Raw genomic sequence first — 13601 nt, forward strand, 5'->3', positions numbered from 1 at the left:
TGAATGAATTGGGACAGCACTTGTTTCCCCGATGTGACGTAGCAGCCTTAAAATCCGGCCTAGGTAGGATGCAACCCTTGAATTGGGACAGACCCTTGGTCTACTTATTCACCACAAATGGCCAGGAACCCGCCAGCGGATTCAGTCAGAGGTCCGCCAGCTCATCCATCGGGGACCCGATGTAGGTCCGCTAGCCTTGTGTTATCTGGGTTTATCCCTTACCTTTGTCCAGCAATAGAAGTTGAACCAATTACAGCAAAATAGCTAACGTTACAGGAATCATCAGTCTAACTGCTTTAGCCACTGACCGCTACCATTAATGTTATGGAAGCTACTGCTAGTTGTTGTGAGCCCATGAGCTAACTGGCTATCCCACTCTCATTGTGCTGGATTAGCATTGGAAGCATTGGAACTGATGTGTCCAGGTGACAAGACCCATCTTTATTTATCAGACATTATTTCATATCATTTCAATTCACAGCTATTTCAGTGGCATGACTAGCTTCCGTCCTACCAGTCCTGAACAGAAACAAGCCAGCCACGCACATAAGCCAGGCTGGACCTGGCCTGGTTGAGATACACCAGCATGCCCGGTCGACAAGGATGTCTTTTTGGAAGTACACTGAGCACATGCTGTCTGTCTGTCTGTCTGTCTGTCTGTCTGTCTCTATCTATCTATCTATCTATCTATCTATCTATCTATCTATCTATCTATCTATCTAATCCATCCATCCATCCATCAGAAGAGTGAGGATTCTGACCTTCCATGACGTAGACCAGCGAGCCCACATCGCCCTCCTTGATGATGCAGCTGTCCTTCCCGTACTCCACAGGGTACATGCAGTCCACGATCTCCTGGATCTGAGAGAGCTCCAGGTTCTTCATGAAGTCGTTGTCCAAGATGGCTTCCTTGATCAGGTCCTTAGACCTGGGGGGTGAGGGGAGAGTTCATACATCTTGAGGAAACTGTAGATTATTAAGAAAATTCAATATTTTTTTATATTCAACATAGGACATGTGGGATATTGCATGTTTTTGGAAATCTCTCTTTCTAAAATATGGCTTAGGGAAAATTCCTCCAGCTTTCCATTGTAGCCAACCTTAATGTTGTGAGCTTCTGAGCTCACAAAAATACCCTCAATAACTATCACTCTATCACTTTGAGATTCAGAACGTCCTTTTTAATAAAGAAAAATGTTCCTTGTTCTGCAGTTTGGTTTGACATTCAATTTAGTTTGCTTTGTTTGTTTTCCATTACTTGCACATGACCTCTGACTGTACTGGTCATGACCTCTGACTGTACTGTACATGACCTCTGACTGTACTGTACATGACCTCTGACTGTACTGTACATGGGCTCACACATTATATACAAACATCCCCCACACATTAACACTCATACACATACTGATATGACACACATCGCACACCATTTTGTATTTTGCACTGTTCATTTGCACTGTCCTGTCTTTGCCCTGTCCCTCTAGTCTTTGCACCCTGTCTAATGGTGTGTCCATCAGTGTTATGCACCAACCAGAACAAGTATCCTAGTAAAAACTACCTGGCAATACAACTGATTATGAAGTGAAACAGTTCTGTCCAAGAAAATTCTGCACACCAAAAACAAAGTGAGCTACCTCCAAGCTGTCATCAGCGTGGTGAGTCTCTTAGATGGGCGACATGGTGAGACACACTGTGACCAATCTCTCTGAGTCAGGCTTATATCATGTAAGGAGGTTAACGCTACAAGAAGCCCACATCTTCAAAGAGGAGCTTTGAAGGAAACGCTTTGTACCTCTCAAAGGATGCTGGGAATAGAACTCACAGAAGAGGCCGGCGGTTTGAAGCATTGCCTGTCATCCTCTCTCTACGGCAACACGGCCAGGGCTGAAAATGAACTTTTTGGCTCACCTGCCAAGGGGACTGGTGGATGAGAAAATCCACCGGCCAAGTATATTTTTTACCGGCCAAAATAATAAATTGCCTTTTTTGTCACATTATACATCTGTTTCAGTACTTTTCATTCAGATAATAGTATTATGTTGAATACATGCTTAAGGAAGAGGCCAAAGTAAAATTTCAAATAAATTAGTTTAATTCGATGCCTAGAAACATTGCAATTCATAGAAATTCAATTATTCATTTCCATTCACTTCCACGGTGTAGAATTATCCATAACTACCTAACCCTACACAAATATGAGATATAAATGATCCAAGCTGATGATCCAATGATCTTAACCTCATGGTCTTTATGTGTTTATGAACAAAATACATATACTGTGACATATTCACAGCCTGTCATCATGTAAAGTTAAACCTGAGCTGGATGACCAGTGAAGTCAGTCAAGGAGGAACCAGTACCGTCTTCAGAGCTGATAAGCTACATGACAAGCGATCAAAGACATCCCTTCTGAGAAACAGTGGCTTGGTATGTGTTGAGGAATTTACATCCAAACACCTTAAACCTTTGTCCTCTCACTCCTTTTGTAATACATCACCTCCCCCAAATATTCACATAGCTGTGCTAACATACAAAATGGCTTCCAGAAGGCCATCTGTCTACAACAGAATAACCATCCTTTGTAATCCTTTGTCCCCAATTGCCGCCCTTTTTCTCATGTCACATGTCTGTACTCTTGGCCACGCCTGCCATTTCATATGACGTACAATAGATTAGCCAATCACATCCTGGAAGCACCATACCTGTGTTTTGCTTGAATAAAAGTGAGCCCAAGAGGCTGAAGGCTTCACTTCGCTGAATAAACCACTCGTTGTTCAGGAAGTCCTTGCGCTCGTATGTTTTTCACAATAAACCAGACTTAACCTTTTGAGCGAATCTTGGTAAATCCTTTTGACTAGATCAGTTATTTTACGATCACAGTTGGCGACGCGGATGAAAAAGGGAGGACTGCCTGCGTGTTGCTTCGGGATTCCAGTGGATGAACTGGTAGACAGACGTGTCGGTCCATATGGGCTTGGAAAGTCAATCTTCTCTCTTGCGCCAGAGCGCACGCTGAGATTATTTCCTCAGTTCTTCCACTGGATTCTTGAAGCTCACAGGTACGTTTAAACGAACCCTCTTATGGTTCTGAGTTGTATTTGCCTTGTTTCGGATTGTGTGGGTCTGGCGTATTGTTGAAAGCAAAACTCCCCGGGGAAGGTGGTGGCGAAAGGCGTTGTTTTTAACAGTGGCAGTTTAGGATTGGTGATATTGCATTGTTCTCTGACTTCGTCCTTGTTTAGGCTACCGGGGTTCTCTTCAGAAGAGGTGTAATTTTGGGTTTGGGACTCGCTCCCTTACAGTTGATGTAGACTACAGTTTAGATTGTTTGTCGGCTCGGCTGTAGTTAAGAAGTGAGAGTGCACTTCTAGGATAACGTTTTGGGTTGCTTTAGTTCGATGTTCCAGAATTAGCACAGAAGGGAACCTGTTGAAGTTCGCAGTGAGTGCGATTTCCAAATTGTTGAAGTTCGCAGATAGTGCGATTCCCACAGGGTTGAAGTTCGCAGGTAGTGCGATTCCCACAGGGTTGAAGTTCGCAGTGAGTGCGATTTCCAAATGGGTTGAAGTTCGCAGTGAGTGCGATTACCAGCTAATCTCCGGAGTGTCTGTTTTTGTCGTGTTGTTGTGTTGTCTTTGTGTTCGTCTAGCGCTATTTTCGCCGGCTCAGTGGGATTTTTGAGCTTCGGCTCTTGCCTTGTATTGTTTGTTAAGCGCGCCTATAATCCAGGTAGGTATTGTTCACATTTTGTACACTGTTAAATCGTAACTGCTAGATTTCCAGTAGGCTAGCAGGTTGTCTGGGAGACGCAGGAAAACAACTACTACTCCGCTCTCCCGGTGATCCGCCATCGAGCCAGAGGGAGAACAAAGGACCAGTTGACTGGGTGAGTTACTGAGCGGTTTAATGTGTCTTTGTTTCTTTCGAAATTGTATTCTTTCCCGCCGTGAGTTAACTATAAGGTTTCCTTTCATTGCTGTTTTGGGGTTTTAGGCTGCGTCGTGTTTATTAGGGATTTGTTTCAGTATAGCTTTTATTAAACTTAAATTTTCCCCGCGCACGCCCACATACAACATCCGGGTCTTACATGCAACATTTTGGGAGCACCACTAGGTGTCCCTGTAACACCGGCTACTAACATATGCTATATGCAACAGGATTCTACTGCTAGCTTGCAATTTGTCTAGCCCTGATGAGATTTCGTTATGCGCTAAAGCATTTTCGATTTCTTACATCCCCATCTGACATTTAGTGTTACATTTTTAGCTAAGATTCGGGCTCAGCTAGAGGTGTTTGAGATGTCTAGGTTAAGGGAAAAGCCTGTTAATTCTATAGACTGGTCTGCTTTTAAGATTTGGGAGAGAGTAGCACGAGAGGGTTTTTTATTTAGGTCAGGAAGGAAAGATAAGGAGGTTCAGCAGACAGTCTCTCCGCCATTTCCCCAGCAGAATAACTCTGATTTAAAATTAGATTTTTCCCCCTCGACTCGTTGCTCTGTGCTCACACCCAACCAGGCTGTTGCTGTTCCCCCTTTTCATGCTCCCGCCATTAGCCACGTCCCTTCTCTCTCCCCTCTACAATACGAGTTAAGCGCACCCCTTTCTACGAGGTATTCGTCCGAACAAGAACAGGTCAGGAAGGAAGAATTGGCTAGAGCTATATCTGAGGCTAAGTTTAATTTGGAACAACTGCAAATGGCTAGAGATAGTCTGGAGGGACCGCAAATACAAGCGCCACTGATACGCTGCCCAAACCCTGTTCCTCGCCCTTCACAAATAAATGATGCAGCTGGTTATGCGGCCTGGACTCCAGAGATTACGGTTTATAGACCCTGGCGCTCTGATGAACTACGTGATGTAGCTAAAACCTTGCCCGATCCAACCAAAGACATTGAAGAGTTTGAAAATATTTTTAACAGTTTAGTTCGAATGTATGAGCCTCACGCAGAGGAAATCGCCATGATCATGAGACAATGCCTTGGGTTAAAATGGGTCGATGTGAAAGATCCGTTTGACATTACGTTGCCTTTTTCTCATGCCGATTTTGCCGACCAAAACACTGCGCTGTTGAACAGAATCAAAACTCGATTCCCTAAAAAGATGGATTGGGACCGTATCACATATTGCAAACAAAATTCCGATCAACAGTTCGAGAAATTTTGGGAACGACTAGAATCAGTTTTCGCCGCACACAGTGGCATGGACAAAGCGAACGCCGATTATAAAAAGATTTTGAAACAACAATTGATGAATAACTCTCTCTCCTCTTTGTCCGACCATGTTAGGTTGATGTGCCACACCTGGGAATCGACTTGTCTCGAAGAAGTTGTTGACCATTTCCGCTATGCGGAGCGTCTTTGTGATCACATTGAAAAGAGGGAGTTGAAAGAAATGAAGCTAGGTGCAGCCAGATTACAAGCTGCTCAGTTACGACAGCTGGACAATCAAACTGCTGTTGCGAGGTGGAACCAACAACGACCACAGTGGCGACAGAGAAACAATAGGAAGCGTTCTGGTAGGGTTAGGCGAGGAAAAAGGTATAATCAAAGTGAAGATAGAGACGATTCATGCTTCCATTGTGGTCAGTATGGCCACTGGATTGAACGGTGTCACAGTTACCGCAAGCTGAATGAAAAGGAAGAGCCTCCGATTTGGGGTCGAGCGCCACCTGCTGGAGTTCCCTTGAACAACCCACAAGGGAGATTTTAACTAGCCAAGATAGAGCCATATTTTTTAAGGTAAATAAACAGGAGAAGACAGATGTAGCTGAGGACATAAGGTTTGTGCATGATGGTGGGAGGATGAAATAGATGTAGAGCCTTTGAGTCTTAAGTTGTTGAGAATGTCTCTGAGGATGATCTTTTAGGTATTGGTGCGAACTCAAAAGTCTGACAGGGTTTTGAATAGGTGTTTGAGTTTAGGTTATGGTTTTCGCTTTGATTCAGGAGTTTATGTTTCAATAGTCAATGAATGGCCATAAGCTGTTCGTTTATGCATTCTACTGTATGAATTTCATTCACATAATGATGATGTGTCTGTGAGGAGTTGGCTTTAGGCCTTCCCCTCTGCTATTGACCCCAGTCTGTGTTGAGTGTTATCTTTCAGGTGCTATGGACCCTGGGCGGCAGGTCTTTGAGGAGCCTGGATCGTGCCTTCCTGGGGACTGCGACACCGGGGGGTTTGATGTCTGATGATTGCTCCAGCATGGAAAGAGGATATGAGACAGCACTGAGGGCTGTTCTCTTTCGATGGGGCTATGTGCTAGTAACCTCTGGCCCCCGATTTGCTTTGTTGCTGTGTGATGATTTGGTTATTTGTATGTGTTTAATGTTTTTGTTAAATATCTCATGTTTATAGTTTGAGGCACATTCATCGGGGCTGAGTGTTTTTCTGAGTGTTTTACAGACAACTGTCGTTCCGGGAGTGATGGGTGAGTGCCGAACCAGGAGACGACACAGGACCGGAGGTGGAGATGGAGGTTACCGGCCTGTTTTTCTACAGATGGGCGACCTGTGGTTCGTGGGATGCAGGGCCAACGCCATGTCACCGACTCACCGTGAGCGACAGATAAGTATGACATAGGGAATAGACCATTTTGTCCGAAGCGGTGCCCAATACTCTGTCCTCAAATGCAGAAGAGGGAAGTTTTAGATATACAATATTTAGCTATACAAATGAAGCTTTGATGGATTTTTTGATTAATTGATAATTGATGTTTTCTTAATTGTAAATGAAGCCAGTTCATTTTAGTGTCATTTTATTTGAGTGATGCATTTTTTTTCCCCCATCTCTGTTTTATCCTGACTTCAGGAAATTTGTTTCTACCCTTAGGGGGAGTTATTTTGTTGAGACGAGAATGTGTTTATTTTATTTTATTTCATAAAATCGCGAGAGAAATTCTAGAGCAAAATCCAATTGCCTTGATCATGACTGGGGACTGGGCGTGTTAAAGTCATTCTTACACTGCCCCTGATGTCACTGTAGGCTACTGCAGAGCCTAGATCCAAGATTACAAAAGCTAGATTCCCCACTGACAAACTACATAGACTGACGAGCCGACTGGCTCTAATGACACTTGAACAGACACCCTGTTTAAGTTTTCCTGACTGAATAACACAATTTTTCCCCAAAGCAGGAGCTTGCACTTAACCATGTTTCTGAGTATCTCCAACAGACTGCTGATAACCGTTCCTGACCAAAGAGGGGAACAGGGAGACCAGACCAGAGGACTCAAAGAGGGGAACAGGGAAACCAGACCAGAGGACTCTCCTTTTGCTCTTCTGTTTTGTTGTCTCTCTCATCTGTGGATCCACAGATGGAGCACTTCATCAGCCTGTACTGGGGGAGCGGGAGCGCCGAGGTGGACCTCCAGCAGCACGACCCGGGCCGGCCCTACGTGGAGCAGTACCGTGTGGACCGGGCTCAGTTCAAGAGCCTGTACGTCTGTGTCGTATGGCGCCCTGGCTGTGTGGGGTCCACACGGACACCGTGTCCCACCGCACCTTCACCCTGCTGAACCAGGACAGGGACTCCCTCCTCACCTTCCGAGAGCTCGCTGGCTGACCGCTCTATGTAGACCTGCCCAATGGGGAGACAAGAGACTACCAGGAGCAGATGAGCAGCCTGAGAACAGGCCAGAAAACATGGAAGAGAAGTAGATGTTGCGGGGTGAACCTACCCGTCAAAGATGGAACAATCAGCACCAGGACATTCTGGCCTGTGTGGAATAGCTGTCAAAAGTAGCTGAGAGGACGGTCCATGCAGCCGAACCAGAGATCTCAAAGGCAAAGCGGTCACTGCCACACTGTCCTCTCCTCTGATGAGCAATCGGAGAGTGACCTTGACGGTCACCGCCACACTCTCCTCTCCTCTGATGAGAAATCGGAGACTGACCTTGCCGGTCACCTCCTTCTCGTGGTTGTGGTATGACAACGTGGACAATCTCAACAGCAATGACTGCACCTCTAACCGCACACACTGGAACCTACATTAAACATTCAGAGACACAAACATGGAAGCTATGATCCAGAGGAAATTACATGTGATTATTCACAACAAGAGTGAATGAACTTTGAAATTATCTTGAAAAAATATCATATTTGTTTACAAGAGTTACAATGGTTGAAACATGAGTTGATAAATAAGTTTGGGTTTTTCCTCTAAATTCACCAAGAGGTTTTTTGCCCTTCTTACACTGGTAACCATTTCATCTTTTTGCCTTGTTCAAACTTTAAAATCAAGGTTTTTTGGTGAATGGTTGTCCACTTTTAGACTATAAATAGTATATAATCATGTCATCTTTTTTACCTTGTTTCCTGTCATATTTCTGAAACAAGGGGTTTTGGTGCGTGATTTTGCACGTGGAAAGAAAATAATCTATTTTTTTGTTAAATATATCACAATAAAAGTTTAAAAAAAAAATATTATTTTTTTTGCTCCACCTAGTGGAGAGATTATTTCCTTTCCACATGTATAGCATAGCTGAATGTTGACACTTTGTGTTTGGATTTTATATTTTATTTTTGTGTACCTGTTCAGGCACAAATGGGGGATTGTTGAGGAATTTACATCCAAACACCTTAAACCTTTGTCATCTCACTCCTTTTGTAATACATCACCTCCCCCAAATATTCACATAGCTGTGCTAACATACAAAATGGCTTCCAGAAGGCCATCTGTCTACAACAGAATAACCATCCTTTGTCATCCTTTGTCCCCAATTGCCACCCTTTTTCTCATGTCACATGTCTGTACTCTTGGCCACGCCTGCCATTTCATATGACGTACAATAGATTAGCCAATCACATCCTGGAAGCACCATACCTGTGTTTTGCTTGAATAAAAGTGAGCCCAAGAGGCTGAAGACTTCACTTCGCTGAATAAACCACTCGTTGTTCAGGAAGTCCTTGCGCTCGTATGTTTTTCACAATAAACCAGACTTAACCTTTTGAGCGAATCTTGGTAAATCCTTTTGACTAGATCAGTTATTTTATGATCACATATGCTATAGAAGCCCAGAGACAGGATGGTACACATCTACTGTAGGTGTCGACTGTAGTAGCGCGCGTCCTCTGAGGTAAATGGGAATGATTTTCTGTGCGCGAGTAGCCTCGCGTCACCAATCTCTCCTAGTGCGCGAGGCTCCGCAACAGTCATGTGACTGAAAACTTTATTTGGTGCAGCGGGGGAGCTATTTAAAGGACAATGCTCGTTTTTGACAACCTGGACCTTATTTACGACATAATATAAGACGTTTGACTCACTGAGATCACTTTGGTGTAGTTCGGAGGCATGTAGAAGAAATTTAAAATCCAGCGTGAGCCAGTATATCCATGTAATGGCGGTGGTCGGGGCACTTAGAATGCAGTTTCTAAAAATCTATTTTCTGCCGCGAAACGGTTGTTTTCATCAATCTGTCTTGATGAATCGCTTGTTGTGCTTACATAGAGCATAGGCCTGTTGTGGTATTTCACATGCCTCTGTAATATGATCTTTAGAAACGTCTTTCGAAACGAAATAGCTTCCTCGCACAGCGCGCAATCGTTGCTCCAGCACGCTGTGCGCATGCATGCTGGAGCAAGTGAGGAAGCTATTTCGTTTCGAAAGACGTTTCTAAAGATCATATATATACACCAAAGGTATCTCGGTGAGTCAAACGTCTTATAATATGTCGTAAATAAGGTCCAGGTTGTCAAAAACGAGCATTGTCCTTTAAGTGCAACACACAACAAACAGAACGCCGGTCTATTGCATGAATGTGGCGACATCTACTCTATTGTACAAACATTTACCCGCCCGCGTGGCGGATAGCCTCCAAAATTTAGTCACCAAATGGAAATTTTACCCGCCATTGGCGGGTGGCGGGTGTTAATTTTCAGCCCTGAACACGGCACCCTAACCCTAATCCTCACCCCCAATGCCCCCTCACTTCCAATACCTTCCCTGTTTGGGAGAGACCACACACACAGGAGAGACAACCAAACTTCTAACTGGGCCCATCTTAACAAATCAGATGGCTTTGTTTCGTCATGTGTTAGATCGGAGAAATCTACTCTCTCTCTCTTCCTCAGCTCCTCTCAGGATCTTCTGAACACGGGACCAGGATCAGTCAAAATGGTCACCTAGCATCTAATGAAATGTCCTAGCACACCGTGACAGGTTTTACGTCTTGCTCTTCGACAATATAAAGGGTCGGAGGATATTCTCATAAACAACAGTATCTTTCTATGATCTAACCTCGGCCCGGGCCTGAACATCGGCCCACAAATAACCCAGGAGAGCGTGGTGAGCAAAGGTACTGTCACACACACCGCTCTCTCTAGTTCCCTAAATCTGCATTCCTCAGGAAGCTTTCCTCCTTAACCCCGGCCCGGCTCCTGACAGATTTACATCCCGGAGAGGAATCAGGGTCCCTGGCTTCTTCACTACCGACGAGACCCCCTAAGTGGAGCCCCCTACTCCACGGCAACCAATCACACATCAGCAGGCCCCTCTCCTGCACTTCCGCAGAGGATATATATATCTGCCTTGATCCACCAGTCATGTTTGGGAATAGGAACTAAACATGGGCTGCCTTCCTTAAAAGGAGAAACTATGCTCTTTTACAAGCAAAAAAAAAGAGAGGGGGAGGAGAGGAAGGAAGAGTGGGAGGCAGAGAGAGAGAGGGAGAGAGAGGGAGAGAGAGATAGAGATAGAGCTAGAGAGAGAGGAGAGAGAATTACAAATATTCTAGTGTACTCCTAGAAAGATATGGGGTGTAAAAATAGATGGAAATGAAATATGCTTTTATTTTGGAAGTTATTCAACACTGATCAAACTGTGTGTGACCCTATGTAGACAGACAAATAGTGGTGATAGTTCATGCTGATCAACTATCATATTTCTTTCACTTAAATTCAGTTTTGTGAGAATTACAACCCAGCATGTAGATTACATGGACATTGGATTGGAGACTGACTCCATGTTGTGAGCCCTCATCACAGCGGGTCAGCTGACCATGGCTACCAGCGCATGTTTACCTCAGCAGAGGGAAATAAAGGAGTCAAGCCAGTGAATTGTTACACAGGTAGAGAACAATGACTAATGGATTTCTCCTTCTCAAACAACAAATAGCCACATATTGACTCTCCTACAGTGAAGCCCTCAAAGCAGGCCGGCAGGACGAAGCCGCTCTCATCTGGGCAGGCATGGTCACAGCTGGGATCACTACAGATGCTATTACTGTTTATTATGATCCCTCTTTTGACCTGTCATTTATCACACTATTTCGGCCAGAGGATGGAACCACATACGCTGGATAGTAAAAGCAAAAGTGTGGATATATATCACAATTATCACAAGATACTATTTAGGATAAATATTTAGGAAACTGTGAATCTCAAATGAATGAAGTGATTATTTACTACTTTTGAAGAGCTTCTAGTGCTTGTGCTTATGTGTTAATAGTTAATAGATTATGGGGGGACTGTGTTTGTCCACCTGGGTACTGGTGTGATGTTTAACAGACAGAGAGACAGACAGAGAGAGAATGTGAGAACGAGAGACAGAGAGAATCTAGTCCAGGTCAAAATATAAACATGCCAAACAGCCTGGCACCATCTTTTATCACTGTCTGGATTAAACAAACACCTGACGTCACGCCCCCCAGATGCAGAGCTGCGATCTAAGCCCTTTAATAACAACATCTGCATGCTGCCTGACAGCTGGAATACTAAACATATCTCACAAACTACAGGGGTGTGACTGTGGACGATTTCACACACCTCTCAGAAATCTATTATTACTCCTATGCTAGACATGTCTCTTCCTGCTGGCTGACTGGCAGAATGCTGGCTGGTTCACATGGTTTCATTGAATGACTGGTATTAACTCCTAGGCTTGTTGCCCTTTTATTTATTTACATTGGACCTCTCATGAATGCACTTTCATCCACCAACTCGGTGTGTGTGTGTGTGTGTGTGTGTGTGTGTGTGTGTGTGTGTGTGTGTGTGTGTGTGTGTGTGTGTGTGTGTGTGTGTGTGTGTGTGTGTGTGTGTGTGTGTGTGTGTGAGAGAGAGAGAGAGAGAGAGAGAGAGGTGTGTGTCCATTCAGTGTTCTGCCAAATGGTGCCAATATAAACCATGTAGGTTTAGCATATCGTCTAGACTGTCCATGGACCGCAGGGCAGAGGCCACCCTGGACTGGAAATACTTACAGGTGGTCGACCTGCTGCGCGCACGCTGCAGCACAACTACGACGCACAATTACGCACTATGGAGATCATGCTCAATGGTGGATACGAGGGCCACGCCAACACCGTGAAAAGGCAACAAATAATAACCTAATAAAATCACATGTGGTATCTGTACACCTACTGTGGGCTTTTGGGGTAGAAGGGCAGAGTAACATGGCTCAGATCCTGGATGTCGAAAGCGGTGGGCTCGGCAGAGATCGCTTGTCTCTTAGTCCGCTGCTGCTCGTGCAGCCCGGTGTGTTTGTGGACCTGTTGGGTCGCCGGTTTGATGACCGAGCGGTACTTGTCCAGCTCGTTCTGTAGTTTCTGGATGAGCTCGTCCTTCTGGTCCAGTTCCAGCTCCAGCTCGTCTATGAGCGCGTCTCGCTGCCGCAGCTCCTCGATCTTCTCCTGCAGCGCGTACTGGAGGTCGCGCAACGTGCCCATCTTCATCCACAACAACAGGAAACTTTGGGAAAAGCTGTCCGGTCGATTATTCTCTCCTCCTTTGAGTCAGCAAACTTTATCCCGCATCAACAGTTTCGAAAGGGCATCCCTTCCTTGAATCCCAAACGGTTTACCGTTACCGAAACGTGATCTGAAGAGGAGGGTAGAGCGAGAGCAGGGTGAACCCCGAAGGCGCCTGACGGAAAATGGAAAGTTTCCGCTGCGCGTGCGGCCGGTCCTCTCCTCCCCGAGGCTGAACCGGAGAGCGCGAGGCTGAACCGGAGAGCGCGTGGCTGAACCGGAGAGCGCGAGGCTGAACCGGAGGCTGAACCGGAGAGCGCGTGCAGCGACGGGAACGTAGGAACAATGCAGCCTGTGCGCGCGAGAGAAGGGCCCTCTTGCGCAATCCCGTGAGTCGCTCAACTGAACTCACACAGTAATAAAACAATAATAATAATAATTATTATTATTAATTATAATAATAATAATAATTATTATTGTTGTTGTTATTGTGTATTTATTTATTTTCCATATCGAGCTATTGAGCATACTGTCCTTGTAATAAACTTATGAGATCTGATTTTTATAGCCTAGCCTATTTATAGAATAACTTGTTCATCAGGCTTCATGGGGAGCCTATATTTTGACATCAGCAGACAATGTCAGACCAAACTCCACAATCTACCATTCAGAAAACAAAAAGGTGAAAGGATGTAAAGGTTATTATAATCTCACAAAGTGCATCCATCTATCTGGTCATATCTGAGTCCGCTGAGGACAGAACTGGACACTGTACCAATCAGAGGGAGTAAACAATATCACACTGGACCAATCAGAGGGCTTGGCTAAGGTGATATATTATTACCATATTGCTTATAGAAGATATCAAATATACCCATATGACAGCTATGAGGTCCAGTATGACAGCTATGAGGTCCAGT

At 44.7% G+C, this 13601-nt stretch overlaps 1 protein-coding gene across 1 annotated transcript in view; it reads right to left on the minus strand.

Annotated features, from left to right (window-relative positions):
- The window catches only part of LOC311325898 (cGMP-dependent protein kinase 1-like), a gene marked incomplete at both ends in the record, with an annotated part of 136591 nt that extends 123925 nt beyond the window's left edge, over positions 1-12666 (minus strand). Inside the window, 2 exons of the mRNA XM_084458716.1 lie at positions 762-928; positions 12356-12666. Of these exons, the coding sequence (XP_084314842.1) occupies positions 762-928; positions 12356-12666 (478 nt within the window). The remainder of the gene's footprint in view (positions 1-761; positions 929-12355) is intronic.
- Between the last annotated feature and the right edge of the window lie 935 nt (positions 12667-13601).

Source organism: Borostomias antarcticus (assembly GCF_949987555.1).
Source record: "Borostomias antarcticus genome assembly, chromosome: 25".
In the NCBI taxonomy this organism is placed as follows: domain Eukaryota; kingdom Metazoa; phylum Chordata; class Actinopteri; order Stomiiformes; family Stomiidae; genus Borostomias; species Borostomias antarcticus.